Source organism: Mastigoproctus giganteus, chromosome 12 (genome assembly GCF_048544385.1).
Source record: "Mastigoproctus giganteus isolate SK-2022 chromosome 12, ASM4854438v1, whole genome shotgun sequence".
Lineage (NCBI taxonomy): Eukaryota > Metazoa > Arthropoda > Arachnida > Uropygi > Thelyphonidae > Mastigoproctus > Mastigoproctus giganteus.
Window position 1 is genome coordinate 72,071,560 of NC_143586.1, and position 18,133 is coordinate 72,089,692.

The following is an 18,133-nucleotide window of genomic DNA, read 5'->3' on the forward strand; positions in this document are numbered from 1 at the left end:
AATACTTGACCTTTTATTAATGGATTGCAATACATTATATTTATTATAATTAATGATTTCTGCATTAAAAAAAATGTTTATAAACAAAATAAAAACTGACACTATTAGATTGCACACACACACACACACACACACACACACACACACACACACACACACACACACACACACACACACACACACACACACACACACACACAATTATTTAAACTTAGCACACACATGTATTTGATATTTGTATCTATATAATATCTGTGTAGATACACCATAGATAACTCTTAAGAAACTACCATAGTAGTTAGTGTTGAGAGGCATTATTTGCTCTGTATCTCATATTGTGCTCTTCCTTCACAACGAGTTGCCATGGTATTGCACTACCTCAAATAAGTAACACTTCACTAATAGAGAAGACTATTGTTACTTATTTCAGTGAGTATCACCACCCAGACAGCACCATTTCAAAGCTATTGGCCTGTCATCAGTGGGTGGGCAGGTACCCTGGTATTGCAGACATGACAATCCAGTTATGAAGATAATCACACAATATGAGAGATGCCAAAAGGTTTATATGATAATATTTAAAAATAACTAAATGCACAAGGCATAATACTTGAGTTTAATATCTATTTAATATCGGTGTAGATACACCATAGATAAATAATAAAATAGATAAGAGTCTACGCATGTATCCCTTTTATTACTTTTATCTTATTTTGTTAAGATTTTGTTTTTAAATATTAGTTTTAATTGATATAATCCATTGATTTTTATATTTAATTAAATTTATTCGATTTTCCTGTTATTCTGACCAAAGCTAATACTGAAATATCAATCTGTCTATGCCTAGCTCTCCATTTTCTCTCTTTTTTTTTTTTTTTTTTTTTTTTTTTTCCCGTTTTGTAATCCAGTTTTCTCTGTGATTGCTCACTGTGGCTGATGGCAGATGGCTCACTAATGCTGGTGTTCTCCAGAGTTCAGTTCTTTCTTCTACTCTTTTCCTCTTTTATATTAAAGACCTTCTTCCATTAACTGGAAATCCTATCCATATTTATGCTGATGATAGCACATTTCATTCCAGCTTCCAGTTTGAGAAACCTTGTCCTGTACAAACAGCTTAAACTTCTCTAATATCCACTACCAGTTCCTTAAATGCTGCCCTGTGGGTAATTGTCCAATGAGGCAAAGATAACTTAGTTAATTTCACTCCTTATAAAATTAGTCTGTCTTATATCTCACTAAAAGGATTCTTCTGCTCCTATGCTTATCTTCGATGTCATTTCTAGTTTCTCTGATTTCTAGACAAGGTCATATATCTCTATTAGTTGCAGTATTGTTATCATATCTGAGGTGATGCCCTGTAACCTCTCTCAGGCATCTAGACTCCATTCAAAAGACGACAGTTAGGTTTTTTAATGATACAAAATTTCTATTCCACTTTCTATCTCATTGACATTCTGTTTTTGCTGCATGGCTTTTCTATAGACTTCCATGATACTGTTCTTCTGAATTGGCTTCTATAATTACCCCTCTATCTTCCAAACCAGTCCAAATACATTCTGCAACCATTCAGCATCATTTTACTGTTCAAGTTCAAACTCACAGAGCCAACTTTTCTTCTTCCTCATTTATTTATTCTCAGTGAGTATCACCACCCAGACAGCACCATTTCAAAGCTATTGGCCTGTCATCAGTGGGTGGGCAGGTACCCTAGTATTGCAGACATGACAATCCAGTTATGAAGATATAAGCTAGTCTGTAATCAGGTCACAAAGGAGGTTCGGCAGGCAAAGGCAGATTACGAGAAATCCTTGGCAAAAGATGCTAAGAAAAACAGCAAGGATTTCTTTACTTATATAAACTCTAAAAGGAAGGGGATGAATCTGATTGGTCCACTTGACATCGATGGTTCGACTGTTGATGATCCTGCTCAGATAGCAAACAAACTGAATGAGTATTTTGCATCTACATTCACACGTGAGGAATTATTAAGGTTTGAAAATGACAGAAGGTTATCAAATTGTAGCAGGATACTTAATGATTTTGTAATAGCTGAAAGCAAAGTGGAGGAGAAATTGTTGAAGTTAAACATAAGAAAAGCACCTGGGGTGGATGGGATCTATCCAGTTATATTAAAGGAGGTGGCAAAGCAACTAAGCAAACCCTTAGCCATAATTATGAGAGCGTCCTTGGACTCAGGGGAGGTTCCAACGCACTTTAGATGTGCAATTGTATCCCCAATTCACAAAGGGGGATCGAAGGGTGACACGAGTAATTACAGACCAGTTAGTTTAACTTCTGTTCCTGGTAAAATAATGGAGTCACTGGTTAAAGATGCATTGCAGGATCATCTAGACAAGACTGCAGCAATAATTCAGACACAGCATGGGTTTGTTAAGGGAAGGTCTTGTCTGACAAATTTGATAGGATATTATGATGTGGTTACAAAGGAACTGGATGCAAAAAATAATTTTGATATCATATATTTGGATTTCAGGAAAGCTTTTGACACTGTTGTGCATGGAAGACTATTGTACAAATAGGAGCAGAATGGTATTAAGGGTAAGTTGCTACAATGAATAAAAGGATGGTTAAGTGGGAGAAGACAGAGGGTGGTAATCAGTGGGTGCTGCTCTTCTTGGACTAATGTTATTAGTGGAGTCCCACAGGGTTCGGTGTTAGGTCCACTGTTGTTTTGTATATTTATCAATGATATTGATGAAGGTATATCAGGCTTAATGTCGAAGTTTGCAGATGATACAAAGTTGGCAGGGTTTTTAATGACAGTCATGGCAGTGTGCTACTGCAACAGGATCTAGATAACTTGGGCATATGGGCTAATGGTTTGAGTACGAGAGTTTCCTGTGCGGACGTGCCTTTCTGCCGCTACTGGAACAGAGAAGTTTTTTCTGATTTATTTTCTGCTTTATTAGTTTAAATTGACATATTAACTTATTTCTAGAGTAGCTTTATATTCCTATTTACGGTACTTAAAGTTACAGTAACTTAGATAGAGATTTGTAGGTATTACTTAGTATCGGAAAGGGTATCAAATACACGTGTTTACCGTTCATAAACAGCCGCCATTGTTACGTGAAAATTAATCAGTAAATCTATTAATCTTGTCGAACTTCATTGGCAATTAAATTGTACTTTTAACTATACATATAACCACTTAGGTTACGGAACATATATAATTAGTAAAAATAAATAATTAATACATAACTTGATACAGAAGTTATATAAAGGGATTTCGTAGATAACACTCGTTACTGAAACGCGATACAGCATATCCGGAATTCGATAGCATTAGCTTTGTATAGTATAGTGCATAATATAATATTGTCAATTAATCAGTAGATCTATTAATCTTGTTAAACTTCATTGTCAATTAAATTGTTCTTTTAACTATATATATATAACGACTTAGAGTACAAACGTAACAAATAATTAATACATACTTGATACGGAAGTTATATAAAGGGAACTCGTAGATAACACTCGATACTGAAAAATAAATATAGCGTTATAACTGTGTTAAGATACAAGTTTAAGGTTTTAATTTTGTTCTGAAATTGTAATTTTACTGACATTTAAATCGAAATCATGACTCTGACCAGAGCAGCAAAGCAAAAGGCTCAAGCTAATGGGAGAACTGAGGGGGGCAGTTGCCCTCTGAATCACAGCCTTTTAAGATGCACTGTTTGCTTGATGTTTGCGGAGCAATCGGGTATGGGACATGATACTGCCATGGGGGATGTCTTTGTGTGTGCACGATGCAAGGAGTGCAAGGAAATTAGGCGACAACTCGGCACTGTTATGGGCCTATATGAGACCTTGAAGGACAGGGTGGATGCCCTCGAAGGAAATACATTGAGGGGCCCATCAAGCTCTCAGCTGCCCACATCAACGCCAGAGCTTGCACTTGGTCATCTTGCAACACAGAGGCAGCCCCCAAGGCAGAATGCGCTGGTCCCACAGGAACTAGTAGTTGTTGGTGACTCTATTGTCAGGGAAACGGGGAACATGCTTTGTAAAAAGGATAGGTGGAACAGGACCAGGGTATGTCTGCCAGGGGCAAGGGTTGATGACATTGTAGAGCAGATATCATCTTTTAAGGGCACAAAAGGTGATATAGTTGTACACGTTGGCACTAATGACATTAAGAGTAGGAGACCAGCGGAATTACTTAACAAGTACAGGTAACTGTTGAAAAAAAGCCGTGAAGTAGGGTTAAATTTGAAAGTGTCTGCAATTCTGCCCAGACACGATAGGAGGGAGTATATGATGAGAGCCTTGTCGATCAATTCGGCCCTGGAAAGATTGTGCAAGGCTCAAGGGGTAGAATTTTTTTCAGCCTGGAATGTACTTGTTAACAGGAGAGATTGCTTCTACAGGGATGGGATACACTTAAATAGAAAGGGTGCAAGAATATTTGCTGATGCTATCGAGGCAGTGTTAGGTGGGTCGGAAAACTGCTAGCTTGGGGGGAGACAAAGACTAATGGATTAACAGTAGCCACTGGCAGAGGTGAAAGAGATTCTTGCACTGCTTCTATTGGAATGAGCAGAAGCCTGAAAAACAAGATGCAGGATATTTCAGAGACTGCTGGAAGTCATTGTGATACAAGTAAACACATGGGTTGTGTTAAGGTAGCTAAGAATAAAAACAAGTGCAGGTATACTTGCGTGTACACCAATGCTAGGAGTTTAGTAAATAAATTTGATGAATTTGAGGTATTGCTCAAAACATCAAAGGCAGATATTGTTGGGATATCAGAAACGTGGTGTCACACAGATATAAGGAATGCAGAACTGGAATTTGGGGAGTACAATGTGTATAGAAAGGATAGACAGGACAGGAGGGGAGGAGGGGTTATGCTATTAGTTAAAAAACACATAAAATCCAAGGAAGTGAAGCCAGTCGACATTGATGGACAGTGCAGTGTCGAGTCAGTTTGGTGTGACATAAGCATAGGTAAATCAAAATTGAGAGTAGGAGTGTGCTATAGGCCTAATGACTCTGATGAGTATAATAAGATACTGTACAGGGAAATAGAATGGGCCAGTAAATCAGAGAGTCTTATAATGGGGGATTTTAATTTCCCAGATATTGACTGGAATTTGTGGGTTGGTCACTCACACACTAGCAGGGCTTTTGTGGATTTATTGGATGATTGTTTTCTACACCAGCATGTTCGGGAGGCAACTAGAGGGAGTAATACTCTTGATCTGATTATCAGTAGTGATTCTTCATGCATTAGGAATCTGCAGATAAAGGAACCACTGGGTGGCAGTGATCACAGTGTGCTGAAGTGGGATTTACTCAAGGAGGTAACTACCATCAGAGGCAAAGGGAAGGGTTTTTGCTTTCGTAAAGGCGACTATGATGGTCTGAGACAGTATTTAAATTCTATACAGTGGGACCAACTGATGATGTTACCAACAGCAAATTCAAAATGGGAATCATTCAGGGAACTAATCTTGGAAGCTACCAGGCTTTACATACCAACCAAGAAATATTGTTCAAGGTTCAGGCCTAAATGGTTGTCAGATGAACTAATGAGACATATGGAAGAGAAGAAAAATGCATGGGATACATACAAATTAATGGGTGACATGGAAGCCTATGATAGATATAAGTTGGTCTGTAACCAAGTCACAAAGGAGATTAGGCAGGCAAAGGCAGATTATGAGAAATCCTTGGCAAAGGACGCAAAGAAAAACAGAAAAGAGTTCTTTACCTATTTAAACTCAAGACGGAAAGGGATGAATCAGATTGGTCCACTGGATGTTGATGGTTCAACAGTTGAGGATCCTGCTCAGGTGGCTAACAATCTAAACGAGTATTTTGCATCTACATTCACACATGAGGAGTTATTCAGGAAGGGGAATGTCGTAGGTGAAGTAAACATTGGCAGTGAGCTAGATTATTTTCTAATAACTGAGGGGAAAGTGGAGGAGAAATTGCTGAGGATAAACATAAAAAAGGCACCAGGGGTGGATGGGATCTATCCAGTTATATTAAAGGAGGCAGCAAAGGAAGTAAGCAAACCCCTAGCCATAATTATGAGAGCTTCTTTGGACTCAGGGGAGGTACCCATGGACTGGAGATGTGCAAATGTAACCCCAATTCACAAAGGAGGATCAAAGGCTGACACAAGTAATTACAGACCTGTTAGTTTAACTTCGGTTCCAGGAAAATTAATGGAGGCACTGGTTAAAGAAGCACTGCAGGATCATCTGGACAAGAATTCAGTTATAGCTCAGACACAGCATGGTTTTGTTAAGGGCAGGTCTTGTCTGACCAATTTGATTGGATACTATGATGTAGTCACAAAAGAACTGGATGCAGGGAATAACTTTGATATTATATATTTGGATCTTAGAAAGGCTTTTGATATTGTTGCGCATGGAAGACTGCTGCACAAATTGGAGAAGTGTGGCATTGGAGGCAAATTGCTGCTATGGATAAAGGGATGGTTGAGTGGCAGAAGACAGAGAGTGGTAATCAATGGACACTGCTCAACGTGGACTAATGTTATTAGTGGAGTTCCTCAGGGTTCAGTGTTGGGTCCATTGTTGTTTTCTGTATTTATAAATGATATTGATGATGGTGTATCAGGCTTAATGTCCAAGTTTGCAGATGATACCAAGGTTGGCAGGGTTGTTAAGGACACTACTGATACTATGCTGCTGCAACAGGATCTGGAAAAGTTGAGCAGATGGGCTGAGAGGTGGCAAATGAAGTTTAACATTGACAAATGTAAAGTACTACATATGGGAAACAGTAACCCCAGATCAACGTATCAACTCTGTGGCACTACGCTGGCAGTGGTAGAGAATGAGAAGGACCTGGGGGTAATTGTGCAGGCAGATATGAAGTTCTCTGAGCAGTGCAGACGAGCTGCAAGAGTAGCTCATGGTGTCTTGTCAATGATATACAGGAATTTTTCTAGCAGGGATAAGGATGTGATTATTCCCTTGTATAAGGCATTGGTCAGGCCACACCTTGAGTACTGTATACAGGTCTGGAGGCCTCATTTCAAGAAGGATGTAGAGCTGCTCGAACGAGTACAGAGAAGGGCAACAAGATTAGTGAATGGAACAAAGGGTTGCTCTTACGAAGAAAGGCTTAAGTTTTGCAAATTACAGAGCCTGGAAACTAGGCATCGGCGAGGTGATCTGATAGAGGTGTATAAGGCTTTGAATGGCATGAGCATGCTCAATGCCGATGGGATTCTTCCTCTTGCTCAGAATAATCACCTGAGAGGGCATAAATTCAAATTGAGGAAGGACGGATGTCGGATAGATGTGCGGAAATTTGCCTTTAGCCAGCGGGCAGTTGGTTTGTGGAATAGACTCCCATCGCTTGTTGTTGAAGTTGATAGCCTAAATAAATTTAAGGCTCAGCTGGACAGGTATTTCGAACGAACGGAGGGGTGAAATGGGAGTAGTGTTTTTTTTTTTTTTTTGGCTGATGCTGAATAAGCTTGCTTTCTTGCATCATATGCCTCTACTAATGCTAATGCTAAAAGTGGCAACTGAAGTTTAACCTTGACAAATGCAAGGTACTGCATATGGGTAGAAGTAACCCCAGAGAAACGTACCAACTGTGTGGTACTACACTTAAGGTGGTAGAAAATGAAAAAGACCTGGGAGTAATTGTGCAGTCAGATATGAAGTTTTCTGAGCAATGCAGACAGGCTGCCAGGGCAGGTAATGGGGTTTTGTCAATGATATATAGGAATTTTGCTAGCAGGGAAAAGGAGGTGATTGTCCCTCTGTATAAGGCAATGGTCAGGCCACGCCTTGAGTACTGCATACAGGTCTGGAGGCCTCATTTTAGGAAGGATGTAGATTTGCTTGAGCGTGTACAGAGAAGAGCAACAAGATTGGTGAGGGAAATGAAGGGATCCTCTTACCAAGAGAGGCTTAAGTTCTGCAAATTGCAGTGGCTGGAGACTAGGCACCTGTGCGGTGATCTGATTGAGATGTATAAGGCCTTGAATGGGTTGAGCACGCTGAATTCTGATGGGATCCTTCCTCTTGTTCAGATTACAAACCTATGGGGGCATAAATTCAAATTAAGAAAGGACAGATGTAGAATAGATGTGCGGAAATTTGCCTTTATCCAGCGGGTGGTTAATTGCTGGAACAAACTTCCATCTGTCATTGTGGAAGTTGATAGGTTGAATAAATTTAAGGAGGAACTGGACAGGCATTTAGAGGGAATGGTGTGATTTTTTTTTTTTTTTTTTTTTTGGCTGATGCTGCATAAGCTCATACACTTGCTTTCTTGCATAACATGCCACTACTACTACTATTCCTACAACCTCTTGTTTTCTGGAACAACTTCCTGAAAATTATAGTCTATAGAAATTCAAATTGTCAATGAGTATCTTTCATCTTCTCAACCTTCAACCCACACAGTACTAATTACTAAGTTTCTAATACTTTTCGTGTTTGGGGGTTTTATTAAAAAAAAAAAATTGGCATTCATCTCAGATAAAAAAAACTGCAGTTCTTGATGAAACAGCAATTTTTGCTTCAAAATAATTCATGACTGCATATGGCAAATCTGTTGAAGTCATTGGCAGCCACCAGAATAGCACTAGTAGAAGAATTACTTTGCCCAGTATGATTGATGATGCTTAAACATGAACTTACAAAGATGCAAGTTTATCTTTACTGCATCACTAAAGCAAGTGGTGCTATCCTATACAGAGTGTCTGAAAATAACCTATTGTATGTGCTTCAATTGGGTGCAAGTGCTGAAGAAATCAGGAAGAAAAACCATTTATTTTGAAAAGAAAGCCATGCCCATGCTTGAGGCTTCCTTAGATACTAAATAATGTTTTAGCCTCGTGCTTTTCAAGCATCCCTCATAGATTGTAGGGGAAAATTTGCAAGGGAAAATTGTCATACCAGCAGTAGTTTTTTTTTTTTTTTTATTCTCCAGTGACTGATGCTGTGCAAGCTTGTTTCCTTGTGTCACTAATAATAAACACCATCACTTCTTTTTGTTCATGCAGACAGAGTTTAGAGAGATTAGATCACTGTTTCCAGTAAAACATTTTTTTTTTTTAATTTTTGTTTAACAAAAGAAAGTCCTAGCTTTTAACAGAAAGTGCCTTGCTTGTTTGAATTCTATGATTTTATTTTTGTTTTCCCTAAAAGGCTTCTATTTTAAAGTAAAAGCTTCATCTGCTTCTTGATCCAGCAAATTAAAAAAGTTTTCTGAATGATAGGAGACAGAGGATGGTTATAAATTATTATTTCTCTGATTGTACCAATATCTAAAGTAAAGTTCCATAGAGTTCAGTACTGAACCCTGTGGAATGTCACTAAACTTCTTTTTAATTTCTGCTAATTCCAGCTTATACTGTAGATAGGTTTTGCATTTAAAATCAGTTATCTGAAAGATCCTTATTCCCAGGCGTTAGTTGTCCGAATTAAGTTACCCTAATTTTGGAGGTTCGGGCCCATGACCACCAAATACGGAGGATGCGGAAAGGTCAGGGAATGACCACTGCATATGCCCGGGAGCAATATGGCCTTAGTTGCTAATGCTCCTTAAAACCAAATAACAAACAACAACAAACCTTATTTTGGATAACTGGGATTCTACTGTACCCATTTCTCCTGGATTCTTTCACCCATTTGCCCAATATTTAGTTTTCTGTTGTACACTGAAAAGACAAAATTCATGGGATACCTGGATCCTGGGCAACACAATGCTGTCACCCCTCTCGCTAGTGGACAAACCCACCGCTTGGCAGGTATATAGATACACTTCATTCACATAGACGTAATTCGATGCCAGTATGGATAAACGTCGTGAGTTAACCGATTTTGAAAGAGGGATGATAGTGGGTGCCCATCGGGCACCCACCACTATCATCCCTCTTTCAAAATCAGCTCAAACTTGGATGATTGGAGACACATCTCCAATCATCCAAGTTTGAGTCGTTTCCAGTTACTTCGAGCAGACAGGAGGGAGCATATCTGGCATAAATTGCATAAAGCTATGCACTCATCATGTCATGTCAACAAGCAACTGTTTAGGTAGGTGGACAATAGGTAATGATTTGGGGCATGTTCAACTAACACATGTTGGGACCTCTGATACGTCTAGATGCATCATCTCTGAATGGTCCAGGTTGCATGCAGACCATCTGCATCCCTTCATGGTCATCGTCACCAACAGGGCAATGGACTCTTCCAGCAGGACAATGCATCTCCCCACAGAGCTGTGGTGACTAGAACATGGTTCGAAGAGCATTCTGCAGATTTTACCACCATGGAATAGCCTCCCTGTTCACCGGATATGAACTCTGTGGAGCATCTTTGGGATGCTGTGGAAAGGTCCTTTGAGCTTTGGATCCTCCACCCAGGAATGCGATGGAATTATGGACAGCAGTGCAGCAAGCGTGGATGGAAACACCTGTGGAATGCTTTTGTGAACTAGTGGACCGAATGCCTCGTCATTTGACTGCCCTTATCTGGACTGAAGGTGGGCCTACCCATTACTAGGTAGGGATCCCATGATTTCTGCCCACTCAGTGTATTGGAGTAGTAATTTTATTTACTATCACTTCATGCACATGACAGTTTTATGCCATCATTTGCTCAGTGAAATAAGAACAAAAATCTGTTGATATTGAGATTGCTATTTTTTTCAGTCACCTAGCTTAAGATACTAAATATGCTAGATCGAAAAACATTGACAACAATAACATGCCAAGCCTTAATTCTTCGTGTATTGGTGTTCGCTTACCTTTACTAGTTGGTTTGGCCTTTTTTTATCCTCTGCTACAAAGCTTACAAATCAATAAAACAGTTTTATTATAATTAAAAGAAAAAATATAGTAATGCTCTGCTGATCATTCCAAGTTATCTCTCTATACACTAAAAACGTTTTCCTCCTAGTGATATTTATTCAAGCCAATGGGAGAAGAGGGTAAGGCAGTTACGTCACTACAAATGCATAGGTAAATAATTACATTGTTGTCTTCCATTGAAAGATAAACTGCCTCCATAATGTTCACCAGCCTTGTGCATGTTCTTCACTGTCTAATATGGACCACGCCCGGCATCATTTGATGTTCCATTGTAATGCCAGTTGATGAAGGGACCCGATATAGTTTGTATATTTGTAAATATTTTAGTATTTTGTAAATATTTTAAATATTTATATAGTTTGCAAATATTTTAGTCCTATTCTTTCGGATGCAACAGTATTCCTCATGCATTATGGACCTATGTAAACTCAGGTAAATAATTACATAGTGGCATTTATTCCACCTTGAGAATGCCACGTGGTGGGAGGTGGGGTAGCCAATTGGAGAAGTGGAATACGGGTCGTGAGGTGGGCGGGACAATTATATTATCTGGTGAGCATGGGCTTGGCACACCCAGGGTCCTGAGCTGGATATCATCATTCTTCTCTTCCTTGGTGATTCCCTTTTATCTCTCTCTCAGAGTAGTTCAGACATTTTTTTTTGGCTGGTGCAGCATAAGCCTCAGGCTTCCTTGCACCGTATGACTATTAATAATAATAATAATAATTACTACAAATGCACAGGTAAATAATTACATAGGGCATTTCCGGATTAGATATTGATCAGTGCGTTTCAACAGGTGTGTCTTTTACGTAGAAAAGATTTGACTTACTCCGTCATACCTCTACATATTATGTAGAAAAGTGTGTGCGGGGGTTGCTGAGCGAAGCCCCCTAGTTATTATTATGCATGAATTAGTATAAATATTTAGATGAAAACATGACTGAAGATTATTGGGTAGTATATTTTTTTTAAATTGATTTCTTTACTTATATATATGCATATGCTTCTAATTACATTTTTAAATTGTTTGTTTTTCAGATAGGAAAGCAATATTAGCTTATGTGGATTCGGTAGCAAAACCTCCACGCGATGTTGCACGTCGACAAGCTAAACATGGTACAGCATTACCAATTGCTCATCCCCACAAAGTTGCCTCTCCAAATAAAACTTTCAAACCTGTTGTAAATAATTCTAATTCAACTGGATGGTCATCACCATCATCATCGTCATCATCATTAGCTCCTGCTTCTTCGTCTTCATCTTCAGTTGTTTCCATTCCACCTAAAAGTAAGTACTGTATAAATATTAAGTACCAGACTGACATGTATACTTTGAGACTTTTATTGAGAAACTATTCATGGGAAGAACAATTATTTTGAGGCAAGGAGCAAAGAGAAAAATTTTGCTTCTTTTCTGTACACCTTGTTTCAAGGTGTATTTTAGATTTGCTCTTATCAAACTTTTAACTTTTACAGACTTGTCATCTCCAGTTTCATTGAGCTTATTACATTTTTATTTTATTACTTTGTTAAAGTCACGTTTGCCTATTTTATATTATATTATTACTTAAATTAAGTAAACCCCCTTTAGCTTGGCTGTACTTAGGTATTGTCTTTATTTTATTGGTTGGTAATAAGTGATTATATATATATACGCTGGTGTTCAAAGAAAGTGCATCACCTAGGAATTTCACATTTCTAACCCTTTTTTACAATGGTATGTTACATTAATGACTAGCATCACAAATAGAAATATAAACAAAAGATGTTTATTAATAGTTAAGGCAAAGCTAAGTAATATTTGACATGTGCTCTCAAAATATTCCAAAATGAGCATTTGCAACCTTTATACAACAGTTTTGGTAAACACAACAGTTATGTATGGCTGAAATGTTATCAAAAGCCTTCAATTTGCTTCAGTTTATCATTTTAAAGGGAAAACAAAATGAAAAGTTCACCAGGTGCAAGCTAATATTTAGTTGAACTGCCTCTGGCCCTGATGATAGCAGCACACCGTTGAGGCATTGACAAGATCAATTTCTGAAGATAATCAACTGATAGTTCGTGGTTCCAAACACAAATTATGGCTTCCTGAAGTTCACGAAGGGTCTTTGGTTTCTTTCTGGCAACTGCAGATTCCACACGATGCCAACAATTCTCTATAGGATTCAGGTCCCACCTGTTTCCTGGCCAGCTAACAGTTGTAATGGACCGTTCTTCCAACCATTTTTTCACCTGTAACAAATGTAAACACATTACTGTGTCAAACCTCTAATGCAGAAATGAAGCTAAAGTAACTAGCCTACTTACACTTTTTGCCCGATGACAAGGAGCAGAGTCATCCTGAAAGATGCAGTTACTTGGCAGGTTGAAATGCTCTCTAATGGTTGGCAGCAATTTGCCTTCCAATATAGCCAGGTATCCATTGGCATTTACGGAACCTTTTATAAACTGTAGGTGACCTACTGCGATACGAAATGCACCCCCATATCATTTGGCTGGTAGGGAATTTCACTGTAGACACCATACAGTCGCCGACCGGGCTAGCCGAGTGGGTAAAGTACCTGCCCGGCAACCCAAAGGTCGCGGGTTCGATTCCCGCCTCGGGCTTGGATCAAAGTACTGCAAAAACCTTGGGAGGTGCATTATGGCCACAGAAGCCGATGCGCCAACAACTACCAAATCAAAAAAAAAAAAAAAAAAAAAAAAACCATACAGTCTGGATGATATTCTTCACCACGTCTACGGCAAATTATTTGTCTCCCATCAGAGCCATGCAGGTTGAATTTCTTCTCATCCGAGAAAATGACTGACCTGCTCGGGGGTCCATTTGACATGCTCCTTACACCAAATTAATCGGGCCTTTTTCATTATTTGTGTGAGGAGGGGCTTTTAGGACAATGGGCTACAAGTCCATTTTTGAAGAGGCAGTCTTCTGACTGTTACTGCACTTGCTACCACTCCTGTATGTTCTTCCCATTGTCTTTTCAGCTCAGACAAAGAAGCTTTACAGTTTTTAAGGCATAAGTGCTTCAAAATGCGGTCCTCTTTTGGCATAGACTCGTTTTGGCATAGAACCTGTTTTGGCATAGAAAAGGATGGTTAAGTGGGAGAAGAAAGAGGGTGGTAATCAATGGGTGCTGCTCTTCTTGGACTAATGTTATTAGTGGAGTCCCACAGGGTTCGGTGTCAGGTCCACTGTTGTTTTGTATATTTATCAATGATATTGATGAAGGTATATCAGGCTTAATGTCGAAGTTTGCAGATGATACAAAGGTTGGCAGGGTTGTTAATGACAGTAATGGCAGTGTGCTACTGCAACAGGATCTAGATAATTTGGGCAGATGGGCTAAGAAGTGGCAACTGAAGTTTAACCTTGACAAATGCAAGGTACTGCATATGGGTAGAAGTAACCCCAGAGAAACGTACCAACTGTGTGGTACTACACTTAAGGTGGTAGAAAATGAAAAAGACCTGGGAGTAATTGTGCAGGGAGAAGGAGGTGATTGTCCCTCTGTATAAGGCAATGGTCAGGCCACGCCTTGAGTACTGCGTACAGGTCTGGAGGCCTCATTTTATGAAGGATGTAGATTTACTTGAGCGTGTACAGAGAAGGGCAACAAGATGAGGGGAATGAAGGGATCCTCTTACCAAGAGAGGCTTAAGTTCTGCAAATTGCAGTGGCTGGAGACTAGACACCTGCGTGGTAATCTGATTGAGGTGTATAAGGCCTTGAATGGGTTGAGCACGCTGAATTCTGATGGGATCCTTCCACTTGTTCAGATTACGAACCTAAGGGGACATAAATTCAAATTAAGAAAAGACAGACGTAGATTAGATGTGCGGAAATTTGCCTTTAGCCAGCGGATGGTTAATTGCTGGAACAAACTTCCATTTGTCGTTGTGGAAGTTGATAGGTTGAATAAATTTAAGGAGGAACTGGACAGGCATTTGGAGGAAATGGTGTGATTTTTTTTTTTTTTTTTTTGGCTGATGCTGCATAAGCTCATACACTTGCTTTCTTGCATCAAATGCCACTGCTACTACTACTACTACTACTATTTCTTTTTTCCCATCAGCAGAACCAGTATTCTTGAGTTTGGAAAGAAATCTACTCTCTGTCAACTAATTACAAGACACTCTATAAGCAATATGATGGGAAGAACATCCTTCCTCACGTAAAGCAACAATAGAACTCTTTTTTCGTGGCATCAACTGCATGTAACTCGCCATCCTGACACAAGCAAGGAATGACTGCAACTCTTGTAGAGCGTGCTTATATAGCTGAAAGTAACAGCTGATGCAATTTGTAAGAAATATTGCCATATACTTATGTTATTCAGATGACAATTACAATTTTAAGGGGTGATGATTATTATCATTATTATTATTAGCTATATGGTGCAAGGAAGCCTGAGGCTTATGCTGCACCAGCCAAGAAAAAAAAAATCACACATTACCCATGTATGTCTGCCAGGGGTAAAGGTTGATGACATTGTAGAGCACAAAAGGTGATATAGTTGTACACGTTGGCACTAATGATATCAAGAGTTGGGGACCGGTAGAATTACTTAACAAGTACAGGTCACTGTTGAAAAAAAGCCGGGAATTAGGGTTGAATTTGAAAGTGTCTGCAATTCTGCCCAGACACGATAGAAGGGAGTATATGATGAGAGTCTTGTCGATCAATTCGGCCTTGGAAAGATTTTGCAAAGCCCAAGGGATAGAATTTTTTTCATCGTGGTCTGTACTTGTTAACAGGAGAGACTGCTTCTACAGGGATGCGATACACTTAAATAGAAAGAGTGCAAGAATATTTGCTAATGCTATCGAGGCAGTGTTAGGTGGGTCGGAAAACTGCTAGCTTGGGGGGATACAAAGACTAAAAGTTTAACAGTAGCCGCAGGCAGAGATGAAGATGATTCTTGCACAACTTCTATTAGAATAAGTAGCGACCTAGAGCGAGGGGTGTTAAGGGGTTTCAGGGACGGATGGCAGTCATCGTGAAATAGGTGGGTATATGGGATGTGTTAGGGTAACTAGGAATAGGCATAGGAGCATGTATGCTTGCATGTATACCAATGCTAGAAGTATAGTAAATAAATTTGATGAATTTGAAGTGTTGGTCAAGACATCAAAGGTGGATATTGTTGCAATAGCAGAGACGTGGTGTCACACAGATATAAGGAATGCAGAACTGGAATTTGGGGAGTACAATGTGTACAGAAAGGATAGACAGGATAGAAAGGGAGGAGGTGTTATGCTGTTAATTAAGAAAAACATAAAATCAAAAGAAGTGCACCCAATTGATATAGATGAACAGTGCACTGTTGAGTCAGTTTGGTGTGATATAAGCACTGCGAAAGCAAAAATAAGAGTAGGAGTGTGTTATAGGCCTAATGACTCGAATGAGTACAATGAACACTTGTACAGAGAAATAGTGGGCCAGTAAATCAGAATGTCTTATAATGGGGGATTTTAACTTCCCAGATATTGACTGGAACTTGTGGGTTGGTCACTCACTCACTAGTCAGACTTTTGTGGATTTATTGGATGATTGTTTTCTGCAGCAGCATGTTCGAGAGGCAACCAGAGAGAGTAATACTCTTGATCTGGTTATCAGCAGTGATCATTCGTGTATTAAGAATTTGCAGATAAAGGAACCACTAGGTGGCAGTGATCACAGTGTACTGATGTGGGATTTACTTAAAGATATAATTACCATCAGGGGTAGTAGTAGTAGTAGTGGCATGTGATGCAAGAAAGCAAGTGTATCAGCTTATGCAGCATCAGCCAAAAAAAAAAAAAAAAAATCACACCATTCCCTCCAAATGCCTGTCCAGTTCCTCCTTAAATTTATTGAACCTATCAACTTCCACAACGACAGATGTAAGTTTGTTCCAGCAATTAATCACCTGCTGGCTAAAGGCAAATTTCCGCACATCTATTCTACATCTGTCTTTTCTTAATTTTAATTTATGCCCCCTTAGGTTCGTAATCTGAACAAGTGGAAGGATCCCATCAGAATTCAGCGTGCTCAACCCATTCAAGGCCTTATACACTTCAATCAGATCACCGCGCAGGTGCCTAGTCTCCAGCCACTGCAATTTGCAGAATTTAAGCCTCTCTTGGTAAGATGATCCCTTCATTCCCCTCACCAATCTTGTTGCCCTTCTCTGTACACACTCAAGTAAATCTACATCCTTCCTAAAATGAGGCCTCCAGACCTGTACACAGTACTTAAGGCGTGGCCTGACCATTGCCTTATACAGAGGGACAATCACCTCCTTCTCCCTGCACAATTACTCCCAGGTCTTTTTCATTTTCTACCACCTTAAGCGTAGTACCACACAGTTGGTATGTTTCTCTGGGGTTACTTCTACCCATATGCAGTACTTTGCATTTGTCAAGGTTAAACTTCAGTTGCCACTTCTTAGCCCATCTGCCCAAATTATCTAGATCCTGTTGCAGTAGCACACTGCCATTACTGTCATTAAAAACCCTGCCAACCTTTGTATCATCTGCGAACTTCGACATTAAGCCTGATATACCTTCATCAATATCATTGATAAATATACAAAACAACTGTGGACCTAACACCGAACCCTGTGGGACTCCACTAATAACATTAGTCCACGAAGAGCAGCACCCATTGATTACCACCCTCTGTCTTCTCCCACTCAACCATCCTTTTATCCATTGTAGCAACTTACCCTTAATACCATTCTGCTCCAATTTGTACAATAGTCTTCCATGTGCAACAGTGCCAAAAGCTTTCCTGAAATCCAAATATACGATATCAAAATTATTTTTTGCATCCAGTTCCTTTGTAACCACATCATAATATCCTATCAAATTTGTCAGACAAGACTTTCCCTTAACAAACCCGTGCTGTGTCTGAATTATTGCTGCAGTCTTGTCTAGATGATCCTGCAATGCATCTTTAACCAGTGACTCCATTATTTTACCCGGAACAGAAGTTAAACTAACTGGTCTGTAATTACTCGTGTCACCCTTCGATCCCCCTTTGTGAATTGGGGATACAATTGCACATCTACAGTGCGTTGGAACCTCCCCTGAGTCCAAGGAAGCTCTCATAATTATGGCTAAGGGTTTGCTTAGTTGCTTTAACTTTATTTTAAAGTTATATAAAGTTATATAACTTTATATAACTTTAATATAACTGGATAGATCCCATCCACCCCAGGTGCTTTTCTTATGTTTAACTTCAACAATTTCTCCTCCACTTTGCTTTCAGTAATTACAAAATCATTAAGTATCCTGCTACAAT

The 18,133-nt window shown here is 39.3% G+C and overlaps 1 protein-coding gene across 1 annotated transcript in view; it reads left to right on the forward strand.

Annotated features, from left to right (window-relative positions):
* EloA (transcription elongation factor elongin A) overlaps positions 1 to 18,133 on the forward strand; it is a 123,316-nt gene that overhangs the window by 91,043 nt on the left and 14,140 nt on the right. Inside the window, exon 11 of the mRNA XM_090386935.1 lies at positions 11,882 to 12,130. Coding sequence (XP_090243061.1) covers positions 11,882 to 12,130 — 249 coding nt within the window. The remainder of the gene's footprint in view (positions 1 to 11,881; positions 12,131 to 18,133) is intronic.